The 16,508-nt window shown below is 35.1% G+C and overlaps 3 protein-coding genes across 3 annotated transcripts; 2 read left to right on the plus strand and 1 right to left on the minus strand.

Annotated features, from left to right (window-relative positions):
• Nucleotides 1-891: 891 nt before the first annotated feature.
• On the plus strand, nt 892-1,354 carry INS49_014398 (uncharacterized protein; the record flags this gene model as incomplete). The annotated part of the gene is made up of 2 exons (XM_043175089.1): nt 892-1,222; nt 1,347-1,354. The coding sequence occupies 2 exons, from the start codon at nt 892-894 to the stop codon at nt 1,352-1,354; spliced, it is 339 nt and encodes a 112-aa protein (XP_043022034.1).
• An 8,497-nt stretch (nt 1,355-9,851) lies between these two features.
• On the minus strand, nt 9,852-11,884 carry INS49_014399 (uncharacterized protein; the record flags this gene model as incomplete). The annotated part of the gene is made up of 3 exons (XM_043175090.1): nt 9,852-10,003; nt 11,745-11,801; nt 11,866-11,884. The coding sequence occupies 3 exons, from the start codon at nt 11,882-11,884 to the stop codon at nt 9,852-9,854; spliced, it is 228 nt and encodes a 75-aa protein (XP_043022035.1).
• Nucleotides 11,885-12,121: 237 nt separating this feature from the next.
• On the plus strand, nt 12,122-16,494 carry INS49_014400 (uncharacterized protein; the record flags this gene model as incomplete). Its single annotated transcript, XM_043175091.1, has 7 exons — nt 12,122-12,150; nt 12,483-12,685; nt 12,795-13,318; nt 13,372-13,722; nt 14,701-14,922; nt 14,999-15,970; nt 16,048-16,494. 7 exons carry the CDS (start codon nt 12,122-12,124, stop codon nt 16,492-16,494), a joined length of 2,748 nt encoding a protein of 915 aa, XP_043022036.1.
• Between the last annotated feature and the right edge of the window lie 14 nt (nt 16,495-16,508).

The following is a 16,508-nucleotide window of genomic DNA, read 5'->3' on the forward strand; positions in this document are numbered from 1 at the left end:
GGGAACAAGCCGAGGACTCGGTGCCGAAAACTTGAATAAGACGACAAGAGAATTGGATCGAAGGAATCAGAGAAAGGAGGGTGAAACGAAAGTGAGAGATATGTGGGAGTGTTTTGCGAAGGTCACAGAAAGGGAAGCGTTGGTATCAGGGTAGATGGATGCCTACCCCCCCCCCCAGCATGCACCGAACCCTAACCCGACTTTTCTGAGGGAGATGCGCAGCTCCCCAAAGACTGGACAAAACTCTCACATGGGCGCTGGCTGCCCAGATGGGATGGCAGGGCAAGAGAATACGGGAATTAAAATGTTCTACTGGACCTGATAGGGATCTTATTTCGGGGACCTTGCCTTGGTGGGTTGCTCTGCACGCTGCCGCTCGAAGCCTACGTATATCTTCGTACATAATCTTCAGCTCGTTCATCAGTCCCGGAAGAAGACATGTCAACTGAGAGACACCGGAATACAGAACGTAGGTACAGGTACAGCTCAGAGTCTGAAGCTGTTGAGAAAAATCAAGCGCGTCGACAGCCGCGCCTTCGGACCCTGAACAAATGAAAGTGAGAGGATGTTACTGCCAGGTGGTGAGGCCGTTCCGTGACAACCGCAGCTTCCCGTTCTCATTGCATCGATCGCGCATGCCTCATTCGGAAACGGTCCCTTCGAGCACAAAAACAGACCCGCCCCCCCTCTTCGACGACCTTCTTCCTTCCCCAACTTCATCTCCATCTCTTACAGCTGCAGACACAGCTACCAGTCTTTCACCACATCATTTTGCTAGACAGCTCCGAAACCCCAGTCTTCACCCAGCACATACTTGGTACGCTCTTCTGAAGACACACGCATCCCACGTCCCATCACTGACATCTGCACTAGCCTTTGCTCCCAGTCAACATGAAGCTCTCCACGGTTCTCACAAGTGCTCTGGCCGCCCTGGCCACCGCAAGCCCTGCCATCACCAAGCACGAGGCGTCCGCACGGTCACCAAGCCTCCTCGACATCATCCTCCACAAGCTCAACCTCCCCAGCATCCCTCCAAAGGACTTCGACGAGCTCAAGCAATGCATGAGTGTCCACAGAGGCTTTCACGCCGACTACAGCAAGGCGCAGGACGGCGTGTTCTCCATCACCAACGTAGACCCCACCTGCTGCGAGAAGGCGAAGGCAATTTGGAGCGAGGTTCCTCCTGACAATCGATGCGGAGAGGCTGTCTTCAATGAGCCTTGTGATGGAGCGACTGTCACTGGGTTGTCAGAGCAGCACATGGGAATGCTTCGGAATTTGTTTGATTCCATCTGAGGGACGTCTGGTGAGGATGGGCGCGTTGAGGAAATCACTTGCTTGAACAGGGGGCTAGCATCAATCAGTACCATACTTATACTTCGATGAAATCCTAAGGCCTTGCTCCTCTCACTGTTACATTGACTCGATTGTTGTTCGAAGTGGGCTTGATCCATGCTGGGCGCACTGTTGGCCAAAGCCGTGTACCTTGACAGAAGCCTTGCTACACGGCTGTCGCTGTTGGCAAGTACGACCCTCGCTATTAGGAGGCTACTTTAGTTATCCCCTACGGGGCACGTAGCCTCTTAGAACTTAGACAGAACAACACCAATACATAATTGCTTCCCATACGATTATCATACGTATAAGAAACTTACCAATACTAATTAATAGTTATAAGTATTATAAATTAATAAGGTAAAAGAGGCAACTCCATAAGGATTTCCTTAATTTAAAAATTATATCTTCCTTATTAATAAGCGCTATATAATAATAATTACTTTTTTAAGCCTTTTTATATTATTAAATTCCTTAAATAAATATTATAAAGATTAAATAAATTAAGTAGCATTCCTTATAATATTTATATATATATTTATTGCTATTTAAGAAATATATATTTATTATATATAAGATTTTATTAAAAATAAACTTATTATAAATTTATTTTTAACTTTTTTTTAAAACTTAATAAAACTTAATAAAGCTTTATTTTATTAATAAATAAAGCTTATAATTATTATAATTACTAAAGCTAATGCAATGCTATATTATAAGCAAGCATAAGTTATATATTATGCTTTTAGCTAATATAAAAGGACTTAATAATAAGAAAAAGCCCTAGCTTTTAAGGCTTAAAGAAATTAATAACTTTTTCCTTTTAATAATCATAACTTATTTTTTATTAAATTATTATTATTAACTTATTTTTAAATATTATTTATTTTATTAATATTTCTTTATTTTATTAATTTTATTCCTTATAATATTTATTATAAAAACTTATAAGAATAATTAATAATGTTAAAAAGCTATTAGCTTTTATTAAAGGGTATATAGTTAATAAAATGCTTGCATAAACTTTAATTAACTTAGCTTATTATAAATATATTAATTTAAAATTATAATTTATAGCCCTTATATAAAGAGTATTAATAAAATACTTAATTACTTACTTAATAAGTATTTTAATAAGTTATATATAATAAAATTTCTATAATAATAACTTTTTTATTATTTATTATAAGGATTATATAATATAAATATAAGTAATATTTAAAGCATTGCTAAATCCTTATTAATAATACTTAAAAGTCTTTCTTTAAATGCAAGGCATTTATATAAAATGTAATAATTAACTTATAGTATTATAATTAATTGCTATAATTTAAGCTAAGGAAAAATTAAAATAAATTAATAATAAGCTTTATAATGCCTTATTAGCCTTAAAATTAAATATAAATAAATATTGCATATAATTTTAAAAATAGTAATTATAAGTATAGTCTTTATAAAAACTATGGATAGGCTTTAAATAATAATAATTATTAAAAGGGCAATCCTTAAAATAATATTTATTGCTATTATTAGCTTTAAGTATATAATTATAAAACTTAAACTTAATAATATAATTTATTAAAAATTAATATAGCTAGCAAGGCTTATTATTATTAATAAAGAAATAAAAATAAAGCTTATATTAAAAATATATATTATACTTAGCATAACCTTAAGTTACCTTAAGAATATTTTTATTAAATAAAAAGTATAACCTATATAAAATTCTTTCCTTATAATATATTCTTAATAAATACTTAAATTTAATAAAGTTAATATAGTTTATAAAAACCTTTAATAATTTTTATAAATATACTAAGGATTTATATAACTTGTTAAATAATAAAATAAAGATGTTTTTTAATATTTATTATTATATTAAAATTTAATTAAATTAATTTTATATAGTTTTTCCTTAAATACTTAAAGATTAAGCTAAGGCTTATTATCTTTATTTTATAAATTAAATTAATATATTTATAATAATATATCTTAAAATTAAAATGCATTTTAATATAAATCTTAATTATTAATATTATTATATAAATTAAATAATAATAATATTTATAAAAATAAAAATATAAAATTTAAATAAAAACTTATATAAGGTTTTATATTTAATGCTTAATAAGCTATAACTTTATTAATAAGCATTAAACTAAAATTATATTAAGAAGGATAACTTAAGAATAATAATAATTAAAGCTTATAAAGGAGTTCTTAAGCTAAAAATAGCTCCTTTTAAGCTAGCTTAATTATATAAAGAGTTATTTTTAAACTTAAGATTTATAATAAAAATATAACTTAGCTATATAATTATAATTTATATTATAAATAAAGTTTTAAATTAATATTATATTAATTATAAATATAATAATTAAAAGTTAAAAAAAAAATAATAATTATAATTTTAAGCATTTTAAGGAAATTAAAAATTTAGCTAATTAAACTTAAGCTATTTAAGCTTTAAGTAGTTAAGATCCTATAGTATTAGCTATAAAGCTTAAAGTAATAATACTTATAAAGAAGGAAAAGGAAAATAACTTTAAAAGAAAAGATATTATATTTATAAAAAGGAAAAATGCTAATTAATTAAATATTTAATTAATAAGCAATATTTAATAAAAAGAAGCTATTTAATATAATATAAATATAAAGGTTATAATAATAACTTTAATACTTTTTTAAATAAGTTTAAAGAATATAAGATAAATAATAAAGATGAATTTTATAAATATAAAGATAAATAAGATTAAAATAATAATTATAATAATAATACCTATATTATAAAGATAAAATTTAATAAGAAGGTTTATTATATAAATATTAATTTCCTAGCTAATAAAGCATTTATGCATTAAATCATAAGAAATAATGTCTTTTAAATAAAGATAACTATTATAGCCAGCTAATTTATTTTAAAAAATAAATATAATTAAACTTATTTTTAAGAAATCTTGCTAAATATTAAAGCATTGTTAATATCCATAGCTAAATATAAGCAATTTCTTGCATTATAATAAGAAAACCTAAAGTATTAAATTAATATAACCGCTATAAGAAAAGCTAAAGTTAAATTTAATAATAGAATAATTATTAATTTGCTTAGCATAGTAGAAGTTTCCACCCTAATTAATTATATTAACTTCCATATTATTTAAGCATAAATTCCATTCTTACTTTGCCTAATAAATATAAATAAGCTTTAAGTATATTATAATAATATTATAAATAAAATAGTTTCCTTTAATAATATAACTATTATATTAATACTTAAAAAATAGGGTTACCTATAGTTTTTCCTAAATTAAATTATTAATGCTATATATTTCCTCTTAAAGATAAAAATAAGGAAACTTTATCATTATTTTAAATATTTATTAATAAATTAACTATATTAAATGCTTAAAAAAGCTAGTAATTTAAATATTAATAAATAAGTAATAATAAAAATTAAAAAGATATATTACTATTATTAAATAAATAAACTTATATTTAAGCGTTTTAAGTTTATATTATATAATAATTATAAATTTAATTATGAAATCTTAATTAATGTAATATATTTAAGTAAATATTTAATTCTCCATATTATAAATTAAGCTACTGCTTTTTAAAAAGCAAAATTCTTAAAATTTATATTTATAAAGATTGCATAGCAAATATTATAAATGCTTTAAATTAATATATATTAAGAACTATTAAATATTATTAAATATAATATAAGAATAAACTTTATATTTTTAGAATTCCATTTAAAAGCATAAATAATAGGAATTAAATATAAATAAGTCCTTATAAAGATATATTAATTTATTAAGAAAGTTAAAAAATATTATTAAGCCTTTAAATAAGCATATAAAATCCTATATATTAAACTATATAATAATATAAATAATAATGCTATTTTATAAATAGCTATAAAAACTATTAATAATATTACTAAATTAAATAAATTAATTCCTATATTTTTAGTTTTTAATGCATACTTATAAATATTATATAAATTGCTATTATTATTATTAATATAAAAGTAAGTAAAAACTATTTTAAAGGCTATAAAAATATTATAAAAAACCATAGCTAAATAATAAATATAAAATATATTAAATATTAAAGTTAAACTTATCTTTAGCATAAAATACTTACTATAATGTAAAATTTATATATAAAGAAAAAAAAAAGGATAAAAGAGTTTATATAAGGTTATTACCATAAATAGCTATAATATAACCTTAAATATATTAAATAAAGCTATAATATTTAAGTTAATAATTATTTAATTATATTATTAAAATAATAATAAGAAAATGCAATCCTTATAAATAAAAGATTTAACTATAAAACTTTAAATGCAACTTATTATATAATTACCATTATTAAAAATAAAAAATTATATTATTATATTATATATCTTAAAGAAAGAAAATAAAAATTATAACTTAGCAATTAAATTAAGATAAGATAAAGTTATTATAATATTAAGCTTATTATTTAAAGAGTTTAATAAAATAAAAATTAATAACCTTATTATTAAAAATATCTTTTAAATTAAGAAATGGTTAGCAAAGTAATATAATAAATATTATTTTTTTAAGTTTTGCATAATATAAAAGGTAAAAGGTAAAACTATAAAACTATATAAAAAATCCCAATTTATTATTTAAGGTTATAATAATAATAAAAAGGAATTAATCTTAATATAAAGCTTAATTATTTAAAGAATAAGCTAATAAATAATTCTTATATTTACTTCTTTATTAATTTAAGAAAAAGGCATAATTCTTATACTTTAAGATATTATTTAAGCTTACCCTTAAGTAAAGTTAAAACTATATAAGATAATCCTTGCAAAGCTATTAAAAAAACTAAAGAATAAATACTTTTTAAGCATAATTATTTATATTATTCAACCTTTATATAATATAGCAAAATTCAATATTTATTAATTTAATATATATTAAAAACATTATTAATAAAAGCTTAAGATAAATTACTTTATATATAATTCTTACTTAATAATTATAAAGCCTATATAACCCTTTAAGATAATAAATATATAAATAAATAATATATTAATTTTATTTATATTAAAATTCCAAAATAAGGAAGAGATTAAAATAAAGGCTGCGAAATTATAAGGAAAATTAAAATAAAAGTTAATGCTTAAAAACTTAATAAATTATAACAAGGCTTATATAACTATAAATATTACTAGCTTAATTATTACTTAATAAAAAAAATAAGTTAATAAATTTATTTTTATTAATGCAATAATTAAAGATGCTTTTTAAAAATACCTTAAATAAAGAACTTGCAAAGCATATATAGCTTTAATCTATTAATTAAAAGCCTTATATAATCTTTTAATAACTATATAAGTATAAAACTTAAAAGCAGGAAATTATAAAAGCTTAAATATGCAATTATTATAGCAAATAAATAATGCTATATAAGGAATTAAATATATATTTCTTAATCTTAAAATAGTAAAACTTTTTATATTTATAAATAGATTATTTATAAATAATTAAAACTTAATATTTTAACTTAAATATATTATTATCCTTATAAATAAAACTTATAAGGAAACTAAGGAATTTATAATAATAAGCAATAATCTTTATTAATTATTAATAAAGTATAAATATATTATTTAAAGCATATTAATAAATAAAATTTATAATATAATAAATAAAGTAAATATTAAAATCTCCTTAGCTATAATAATTAAGATAGCTATAAAATAACTTTTATTATTAAATATACCTTTAATTATTTATATAAACTTATATAACTTATATAAATACCTTATAAAGCTAAGAATAATAAAGAAAAAGCGCCTTATAATTAATATTATATTATTATAAGAGTTATATAAGATAAAAGAAATTATTAAAGTAAAGTAAATAAATAAAAAAGATAATTTTATTAATATAATAATAAAACTAACTTTAAATATTGCATTATAAAAGCTTATTAATAATAATAAGCTTTATATATAAGTAAATAAGTTAATTAAGAAACCTAAAGTAGCTCTTTTTTATTAAAAAAGGAGCAACTTATCGCTAGCACCTTTTCCTTTTAACCTTACCGCCGCTAATTATAAAACCTTATATCTTTTAAACTTAAAACTCTTAATATAAACTTTAACCTTTTATATTTTAATTAATACCTTTTTAATACCTTATTATATATAAAAATAACCTTATAATTATTAATATTATTAATAATTATTATTTTAAAGTTAACCTTATTATTATTATTACCTTTTATTATTATTTATTAATAATAATATTAAAACTAACTTTTATTAAATTTATTTATAACTTATTAACTTTTCTTATAATTAAAAAATAAATTAATAATTATTATATAATAATTATAAAGTTTTATATTATAAATATTTATTTTAATTATTAAATTCCTATAAAATCTTTTCCTTTTTATTATAATAAAAAACATTAATAATAACTTATAAGAATTATTTAATATTTTTATTAATATATCTTATAAGGATAATAATAATAAGCAAAATTATTTAGTAAATATTATATTTATTACTTATGTTAAAGATATAATTAATATGATTATTGCCATAATTACCATTAATATAATTAATATTAAAGGTAGCCCTGCTATAACCTTTAATTAAAATTAAGATTTCCTTATAAATATTGTAATTATAACCTTAATTAATAAAATAAATATTATAATTATATTTTTATTAAGTAATAAGATAAAGATTGGAAGTATTATTAAGGCTATAAAAAGGGCTAAAATTGCCTTAATTAATAAGGATAAAGATAAGCTTATTAATTTTATTAGCTTTTATAGCAAGGTTATTGCTAATAATGCTTATTTAATAAATATTAATAAAGATATTAATAATAATAATTCTTATTTACTTACTTATTTAATAAATATTAATAAAAATATTAATAATAATAACTTTTATTTACTTAATATTAATAGCAATTTAATTATTATTAATAATAAAGATAATTAAAACCAAGCTAATAAAACCTTAATAAAGATTATAAAAATTACCTTTAAATTCACTCTTATATTAAGTATTAAAAAGAATAAATTGCTTATTAAGATAAACTTTTAAGGAATTATTAAAATTAATAAGCTAAAGGTTATAATTATAACTTAAGCTAAAATACTTTTTTTAAATAATATTATTATAATAGCTATTATTTAAATTATTAATAACTTTTAATATTAAAATAAATAAATATTTTCTAATAATATAATTAAAAAGCTATATATTTATATTAAAAGTATTAAAACTCTTAATGCAAAACTATATAGTATTTTTAATAATAAGAATTATTAAAATAATTACTATCTTAAATGCTAAATTATTATAATTTTTATAATAAATAACTTAATAAGAATTTTAATTTTAAATATCTTTTATATATATTAAATTAAAAAGATTTAATTATTAAAGAATTAAATTATTATATTAACTTAGCTTTAAAACTTTTTATATTAAATTATTAATAAATATATATAAAGCTTATATATAAAAAAACTTATTAAAAAATATATATTATTACTTAAGTAATTTAAGCAAAAGATAATTATTAAGGAAATTAAAAAGAATAATAAAAAGCAAGAAAAGGAAATAATAAATAAGCAGGCTGCTTATAATGCTTAGTTTTAAGAAAATAAAAAGTAGTTAAAGGAAATTAATTTAAAACAATATTAAATATATTTTAATAATAAGAATAAGGATAAAAATAATAATATTTATATTATAAAGATATATAATAAAAATAAATATAAGTTAAAGGGTTTAATATTAACTTTATAAATATTAACTTTCCTTATAAAGAAAAGATTTAAAACTAAGGCCTTTATATAAAAGTTAATAATTTCTATAAAAAAGCAATCTTAAAAGCTAAATATTAAAAATAATAAGTATAATATTTAAAAGATAATATAATAATAATAATTATAAGTTTAAAAAATAATGTAATAATAAAGGTTATAAATTTAAGAAATAATGCAATAGCAAGGGTTATTAAGACTTGCTTTAAAACTTATAAATTATAATTTTAAACCTTTTTAGTAATGCTTTTTTATAATAAAGATTATATATATATAATATGTAATAAATTATAATTTTAAGCTAATTATAATAAGGATTATATATACTTATTAAAAGAAGAGAAAATTTTAAGTATTAATAAGTATAACCCTTATTATTAAGAGGCTACTTTAGTTATCTCCTATGGGGCACGTAGCCTTTCAGAACTTAGATAGAACAATATTAATACACGATTGCTTCCCATACGATTATCATACGTACGAGAGACCTACCAACAGTCGCAGTTCTTGACGTGGTCCAACTCCCGCGAGACACTGATTGGTTCAAAAGCCTGATGATGCATTCCGGAATTCTATCATTGCTTAGCGATGTCTGAATTGGTGAAGAGTATGCTCAACATCGAAAAGCCGTGTCGGGTCCCCATCGAAACACGCTCCTTTCAATTGATGCCATCCTACAGCTGGCTCCAGAAAATGTCCCAGGGCTGATCCATCGACCGGGTCTTGATTCCCTTGCAGAGAAGTTTGCCCGCACCATCTGAATGTTCAAGCTGGCTGGCGCGAGGAGCGGGCCTGCGTTCAAGTCCAATCTTCAAGGCGTAGGCTGCTGTCGTGGATGGTCAGCTTTGGAGGCAGCGACCCACGGGAATGTTGCGCGTGCACGCCATAAGGTCTGTGAATCTAAGAGCCCGTTCCAAAAAGCAGGCCTGCACTGAAACGGTAAAGAGAAACGGAGTCCGCTCAGCAAAGAAACGGCAACCCGAAACGGCTCGCACCGTCCGAGCTGCTAAACGCACAGCCGGGCCAGGCTCAGGCTCAGGCTCCAGCTGCTCAGCCAGGCCCCTGGGTTTTGACACGGACACGTTTGGTTTGACTTTGACTTTGTTTTAATCGAACTGGCCAGACCCGAGATCAGACTCTTCACATGCGATTTTGTCCATGAGACAGCAGGAAAGCCAAAACAAGCCGCAGGGCTGGGTCATGTGCTGACATCTGGCCGTGCTTCTGCTGCCGCCAGCGCCCGGATCCATCTGACAGCTTTGCTGTCGTTGACCGAAGTTATCGGATGGAGAGAGTGGCAGATGCCATCCCACGGCTGAGACGGTTTTTGTTCCAGCTTCTCGCACTAATGGAGTAGCCGTAAGAATTTGGCAACTGAGGTTCCAGAAGACACCTGCGCCGCGTCTCTCAGTAGCAGCGTCTCGTTTGCTGGTCGCAATTACAATACACCCGTAAAATGTTGGAGCTTTAAAGTCCTTGCTCCGGTTGAGAATTGTTCAATGACTCTGACATGAAACTCGATCACTGCTCCTAGACTCTTTGACACGCCCGAGCTGGTTTCCCGAAGCACACGGCCACTGTGGCATCAATTGGGAGCTGCTTTACTGTTGAGATTTGCGTGCAATTGTCGAGCATCAGGTACAGCCCAGCAGTTACTGGATAGGCACCTTTCTAGAGACACGGCTGGCCTCAGCGGTCCTATCCCATCAAGCTTTGCATCTCAACGCTGCGCCGTGTTGGAATATTCTAGATATCTAGGCTATTATTAATACGGGATATCCTTTTCCCCATATGTTTGCCACTGTATGGAGGATAATAACTATAAATAGGGGCCTTCCCTCTCGTAGAATAGACGTTAGCTAGCCTAATTGACTAAGCATCCAACGCTATTATTTCAGACGCCGTTACGACAGAAATCTCCAAGTCCACAGTCATCGTTGGCCTTGCAGGTGGGATCCTTGGCCACTTCTTATTCTATGTATTTGGAGTCTAGTCCAGGTTTAAGACTACGCCTATTGATCTCGTACAGCATGTTGTCTTTGGATGCTCCACCTACACACCATGCGAACGGCACAACCGGAGCATCGGCGCTCTTCCTCACGACGGTGGACGAAGTCCGGGGAAAGCTGCCCGCTTCTCGTATCACCAGGCGCCGGCGATCTTAGGCTGTGGCAACGAGCAGAATGTGGGCCTCGTATCGTTGAGTCGCCAAGGTTGAGGCGTTAGGGGATGGCAGGTTTTCTTTGTTCGAAATTCACGCGAGAGCGTCGGATACACGGCAAGTCACAGCTCGGTGCTGACCAGTATACGAGTGTCAGTCACGGGCGGGACGCTCTGGTTGGCACTTGAGGACTCGTGGGATCGGCATTGCGGTCCAAGCTCAGGCAGCACCTGGGGAAGGGCGACCAGACGTTGCGCAATTTTCGTTGACAAGGGCAAAATCCCTCTTCTGCCAATCATGTCCTCCATGACTGCAAACGTGGGTCGTTGACGGTTAGACTCGATGCCAGACTCAGGCTTGTGCAGGAGGTTGGCTCAAAGCTGCAGAGTTTTCCTCCATCTCGGACTGTGCTCGAGCATCGACTCGATGGCGAGCTGAGTCGCCCTAAAATGCTCGAGCGGCTCTAGAAAAAGAAACAAGGTCAGATCTTCCCGGAAATGGCTAAGCTGGGCTGTACTAGAACGAACCGTAGGGCTGTCGGGCCATGCCGTCGTCCAACTACCGAAACACCCAGGGATGCCGTCAGTTTCCATGCGTGTCCACAACGCAGTAATTCACAAGCATGGGGCCATCATTTTCTGCCATCTATCTGCATTTCGCAATCAATTGACTCACTGTTGTAAAGGGCAGTCATCGCACACAGCAGAAACCTTTGCTTTGGTCTCGTAAGGCAGCGGATGGCACGGCGCGCACCAACATCCCGTATTGCTAGCCCCGTTGGGAATGTTCGGGAGTAGCGTCGCGGACGGATTGTGTCCAGATCTGGGGTGGATGTCCAAGCCCTGTGCCAGAAAAGTCATGCTGCAGGAACTAACGTTGGGAATACCAGCGTGGCGCTTCGAGACTCTATGCCACTGCTCCAGCTCGACCCCTTTTCAGCAGCTGGTCGGTCTGGGCCCAGCACCAGGTTAGCCCTTATTACTAGCAAAGTCCCGTCGCCGGTCCGAAATTTCGAACAAAGAGACATTCGCCTGCCCCCTTCTTGAATTTCTTCTCATGGTGTGCTCTAGAGTGTCGGCTCCTTCAGGCTGAACAAAGAAATTTGCCGACCTATACCGTCCTGTGGCCAACATGATTCACGCAGCTTCTCCTACGCCGAGCGTGAAGGACATGGTCTCCTATTACGAGAAGAAAGGAAACCACACCGTAAAGACAACACCCAGCCGCAGAAGACGATCCATGACGGCCATGATGAACTTGACGAGGCGGCCATGGGAGCATTTCCCCCGGAGGAAGTCGTCTTCATCCACCAACCCTCGACGAAGGTCCTCGACATCGACTGGGTCTGTCAGCACCACCTATGAGCCCGCGGAAGAACATTTGGCAGACTCTTTTTATGCCACTTCCGAACGCTCCGGAACATCGACTGTCATATCTGAAGATAGAAGACGGTCAGCGAACCCAGACTACGACTGGGAGCACGACGGCGAGCACGACGACATTGCCGACCTGAAGGCGAACCTCCACAACATCAAGCTGTGGTCGGCACCCGTTGAGGCCCAGCCCAACGGAAATGAGACGACCAATGAACTTCATAAAATTGACTCTGCCGGCGTCGAGCACAAGTCAGTCGGCACCGCGCCGCCTGGTGTCCACGAGATAGATTTTGTGGAGGTGTCTGCACCCAAGCCATCCCAGGATGAGTCGAGATCAAACTTAACCCACGAGAAGAGCCTCCATCACCACGAGCCACTCCCCGGAGTTGAGGTCAGTCACTCTGAGACAGTCAACGTTGAGGCCGACAAGGGTGAACACGCCGCCAAACCATTGGAATTGGACTCAAAAGCGTCGGAGAATTCAGACAGCCCACAACAACCCGCCGGTCCCAAAATACCCACTCGCAAGTCCTCGGCGTCGGGACCTAGCAAGGTTGTACAGCTTCGTATCAAGACGTCTCACTATGACAAAGATGGGAAGAGCGTCGACGCAACGTCTCCAGCTCGCCCTCGCCCAAGTCGAAGGCCCGCCCAAAGCTGGCGCTGGACCTCCCAGGCATCCCAGAGTCGGAGGCCGAGGGGAGACAGCGAAGACCACCGCTGAGCATGCTCCGACAGGTCCCTGGCCAGCCACAGACGGTGCACGTCAACAAGTCATCACGCCCACCCGTCAGCATGAGGCGGTACCCCGTCAGGAGCATCTCGGCGCCGTTGCTAGGGCAGCAGCCAGGGCAGCCGCCCCCGTCGCCAACGCACATGATGGACCTCGTCAACCAGCGCCAGGTCAAGTTCACAAACATCCGGGAGGAGAAACAGAGGACTCTGAGCAGCATAAATGCCTCCCGGAGCTCACAGGGACTCATGGGCAGGAGGCATGCGTCTGCCCCAGTGAGCCAGGCGGCGGCGCCGCGGAGGCGGTCGGGCATGCCGGCTCCGCGGCCTTCCCTTGCGCAGCGGCTTTCTCTCAGCAGGCGGAAGCAGTCGTTTTCACAGGCGATCAGGGAGTACATTCGATCTCCGAGGAGGAGGCCGAGCTTTTTGTTGAGGCGGAGTCGAAGTGTGGCGCCAAGGTAAAATTGGGGAAAATTGCAACAGTTTGGGAAAAGTTTGGTGATGCGGCATAGCTTCAGGATTCATTAGCCCCAGGGTAGATAATTATTAAAGACCTGGATACCTCTACACGGCAGACTCCTCGTTTATATTGTACTGAGCTGAATGGAAGTGAATTGGGGTCAGATGAAAATAACATTGAATGGTGAGTCTCTCATTGTGTTGGACTGGACGGCTAGTTACAGTGCGGCTGGCCTTCTTCACTCCAAAGCTAGGGCAATAAAATTGAAGCAAACCCTGTGCAAGGTGGTTGGGCGTATCCCTTAGCGGTACGGTCGGTCGTCTGAAAATAGCCAATCATTCATTGCCTGTAGTGATTCTGGTGCTCAATACAATCACCAGCGAGGACATACCTAGGCAGACAAATGCAAACAATTGCCACTGCACAATTGCGGTGATACTTAATGCGTTCCTCACAATTCACTTGTAACTGAGGTATTGAAACTTCACTCACTCTCCTGGAGCTTAAATTTCAGCCCTCTTTCCCAACCAACGTTGAAAAAGCCCAACATCATCAACTCGATCAATCAACTGGCACTTCCTTGGTGCATCTTCAACTCACTCAAAAAGCATACTTGACCTCCTCAATACACCCTGTCCTGGACATACCCCTTCTCTGCAGCCATGGCAGATTCCTCCACCGCCCTCAAGACGCCTGCGCCTGGCTATTCAGCCTCATCGGCTTCCACTACATCCTCAGAGAATACGTCGGCCCCAACAGGCAAACCGTCTAAAATGAGATACCGTCCACTCCAGCACGTTTCCCGCCACGAAACGCTGAGATACTACCGTCCGGGCGGCTATCACCCTATCCTCGTCGAGGACAAACTTGGCGAATCCGGCCGTTTCACTGTGCTGCGGAAGCTCGGATACGGCAGCTACGGTACCGTCTGGATGTGTTGGGACAGAAAGGTCAAGAAGCTGCGGGCCGTCAAGGTCATGCAGGCGGACACAAGCGGGGAGGACTACAAGACAGAGGTTGGTTTTCTCGCGCTGCTCTCGAAAGACGACGACGAGGTCAGCGTGGAAGAGGCATACAAGAATCACCTGGCAGTCCCCTTGGAGCACTTCTGGCAGGATGGCCCCAACGGACGACATCTGTGCGTTGTCATGCCTGTCCTTTGGGCCCAACGTGATGAAGGCCAAGGCTCTTGGGGATGTCGACTTCCTAAAGGACGTCTGCTCCCAAGTCACGAGCGGCCTGGCCTTCCTTCATAGCAAGGGGATGGCCCATGGCGACCTGCACCCTGGCAATATCCTCCTTCAAACTACTCTCAGCGACCTCGACATCGACGACATCACCCCTCTTCTAAACCAGTTCAACTATGAAGAGCTTTATGCCGAAGGACACGACGGGCCGGGACCACATGCACCGAAATACATCTACGAGAGCTTCTACTGGCCCGAGGTCGACCCAAAATACTTCAAGAAGGAGATCGCCATTATCGACTTCGGTACATCGTTCGAGACCTCAGACCGTCCGAACCACCAGACCATTGACGTGTCCCTGCGGGCGCCGGAGCAGTTCTTCGGTTCCCGGCCCAGCCAGGCCTCCGACCTCTGGGCCCTCGGCTGCACCCTGATGCACGTCCTCGGTTCCAGGAACCCGTTCGCAAGAAAGAAGACGGCGGGGACATGGTCCCCGGTTCCCGGGTGGGAAGACGCCCTTGGCCCGCTGCCGCAGCCATACCGTGCCAAGTGGATCGCCTCTAAGGGGGCCACCCGGAAGAGAAAGTACGGCGAAATGGCCGAATCGGAGACAGTCTCGCTGTCGTCGGAAGAGCTAGTAAAGGCAAAGAAATGCAGACTTGAAGAATCGGGCACGGAAGACGTGATCTTTGCATTCCTTGCCAAACCCACCACCCTCACCCTCTTTGTCCCCATCAACGCGCAGCAGAAGCAGCAGCAGCACGATGAGGCAGAGGGAAGCGAGGGCAGCGACACCTACAGTGAGAGCGAAGGCTTAACAGAAGAGATCAAAGAGTGGTGCCTCCCCCGCGGGGAGCTCGACTCCGCCGTCAACCTGGTGAGATCCGTCTTCAAATACAACCCCTTGGACCGGACGCCAGCAAAAGACCTCCTCGCGCACCCCTTCCTCACCAGACGCACATCCCCACCACCACCTCCTCCTCCCATCGCCGCCCAAACCCAGAATCACAGCCCAGAGAGGACCAGCCCCGCCGCCAGGGCAGCGGGGACGCCCTGAATGAGGAGGATCTTCCTGTGCGCGGTCGCAGCGCCATAGATGCCCGCGACGCCGACGCAGCCGAGGAAGAACAGGCGGATCTGGCTCGCAAACTCCGGGACCGGGTGCGCCAGGCCCCACGCGAGCCCCGCGGCGAGGAAGCCGTTGTAGAGCCCCTGGTTGGCGGCGAGGACTTTTGTCTGGGCGGCGGACTGGGGCGTCTGGCGGAAGGCGCGCATGCCGGCCTTCTTGTCCCAGAGGAACATCTGCAGCACGAGGATGTAGCCGTGCAGGCCGGCGACGGCGGCCGTGGCTGTGGCTCCGAGTGCGCCCATGATTGGTTGGAGGGGTTTTGGGGAGGGTGATGAGATAATGAGTG

This window comes from Diaporthe citri (genome assembly GCF_014595645.1).
Source record: "Diaporthe citri strain NFHF-8-4 chromosome Unknown scaffold_7, whole genome shotgun sequence".
Classification (NCBI taxonomy): domain Eukaryota; kingdom Fungi; phylum Ascomycota; class Sordariomycetes; order Diaporthales; family Diaporthaceae; genus Diaporthe; species Diaporthe citri.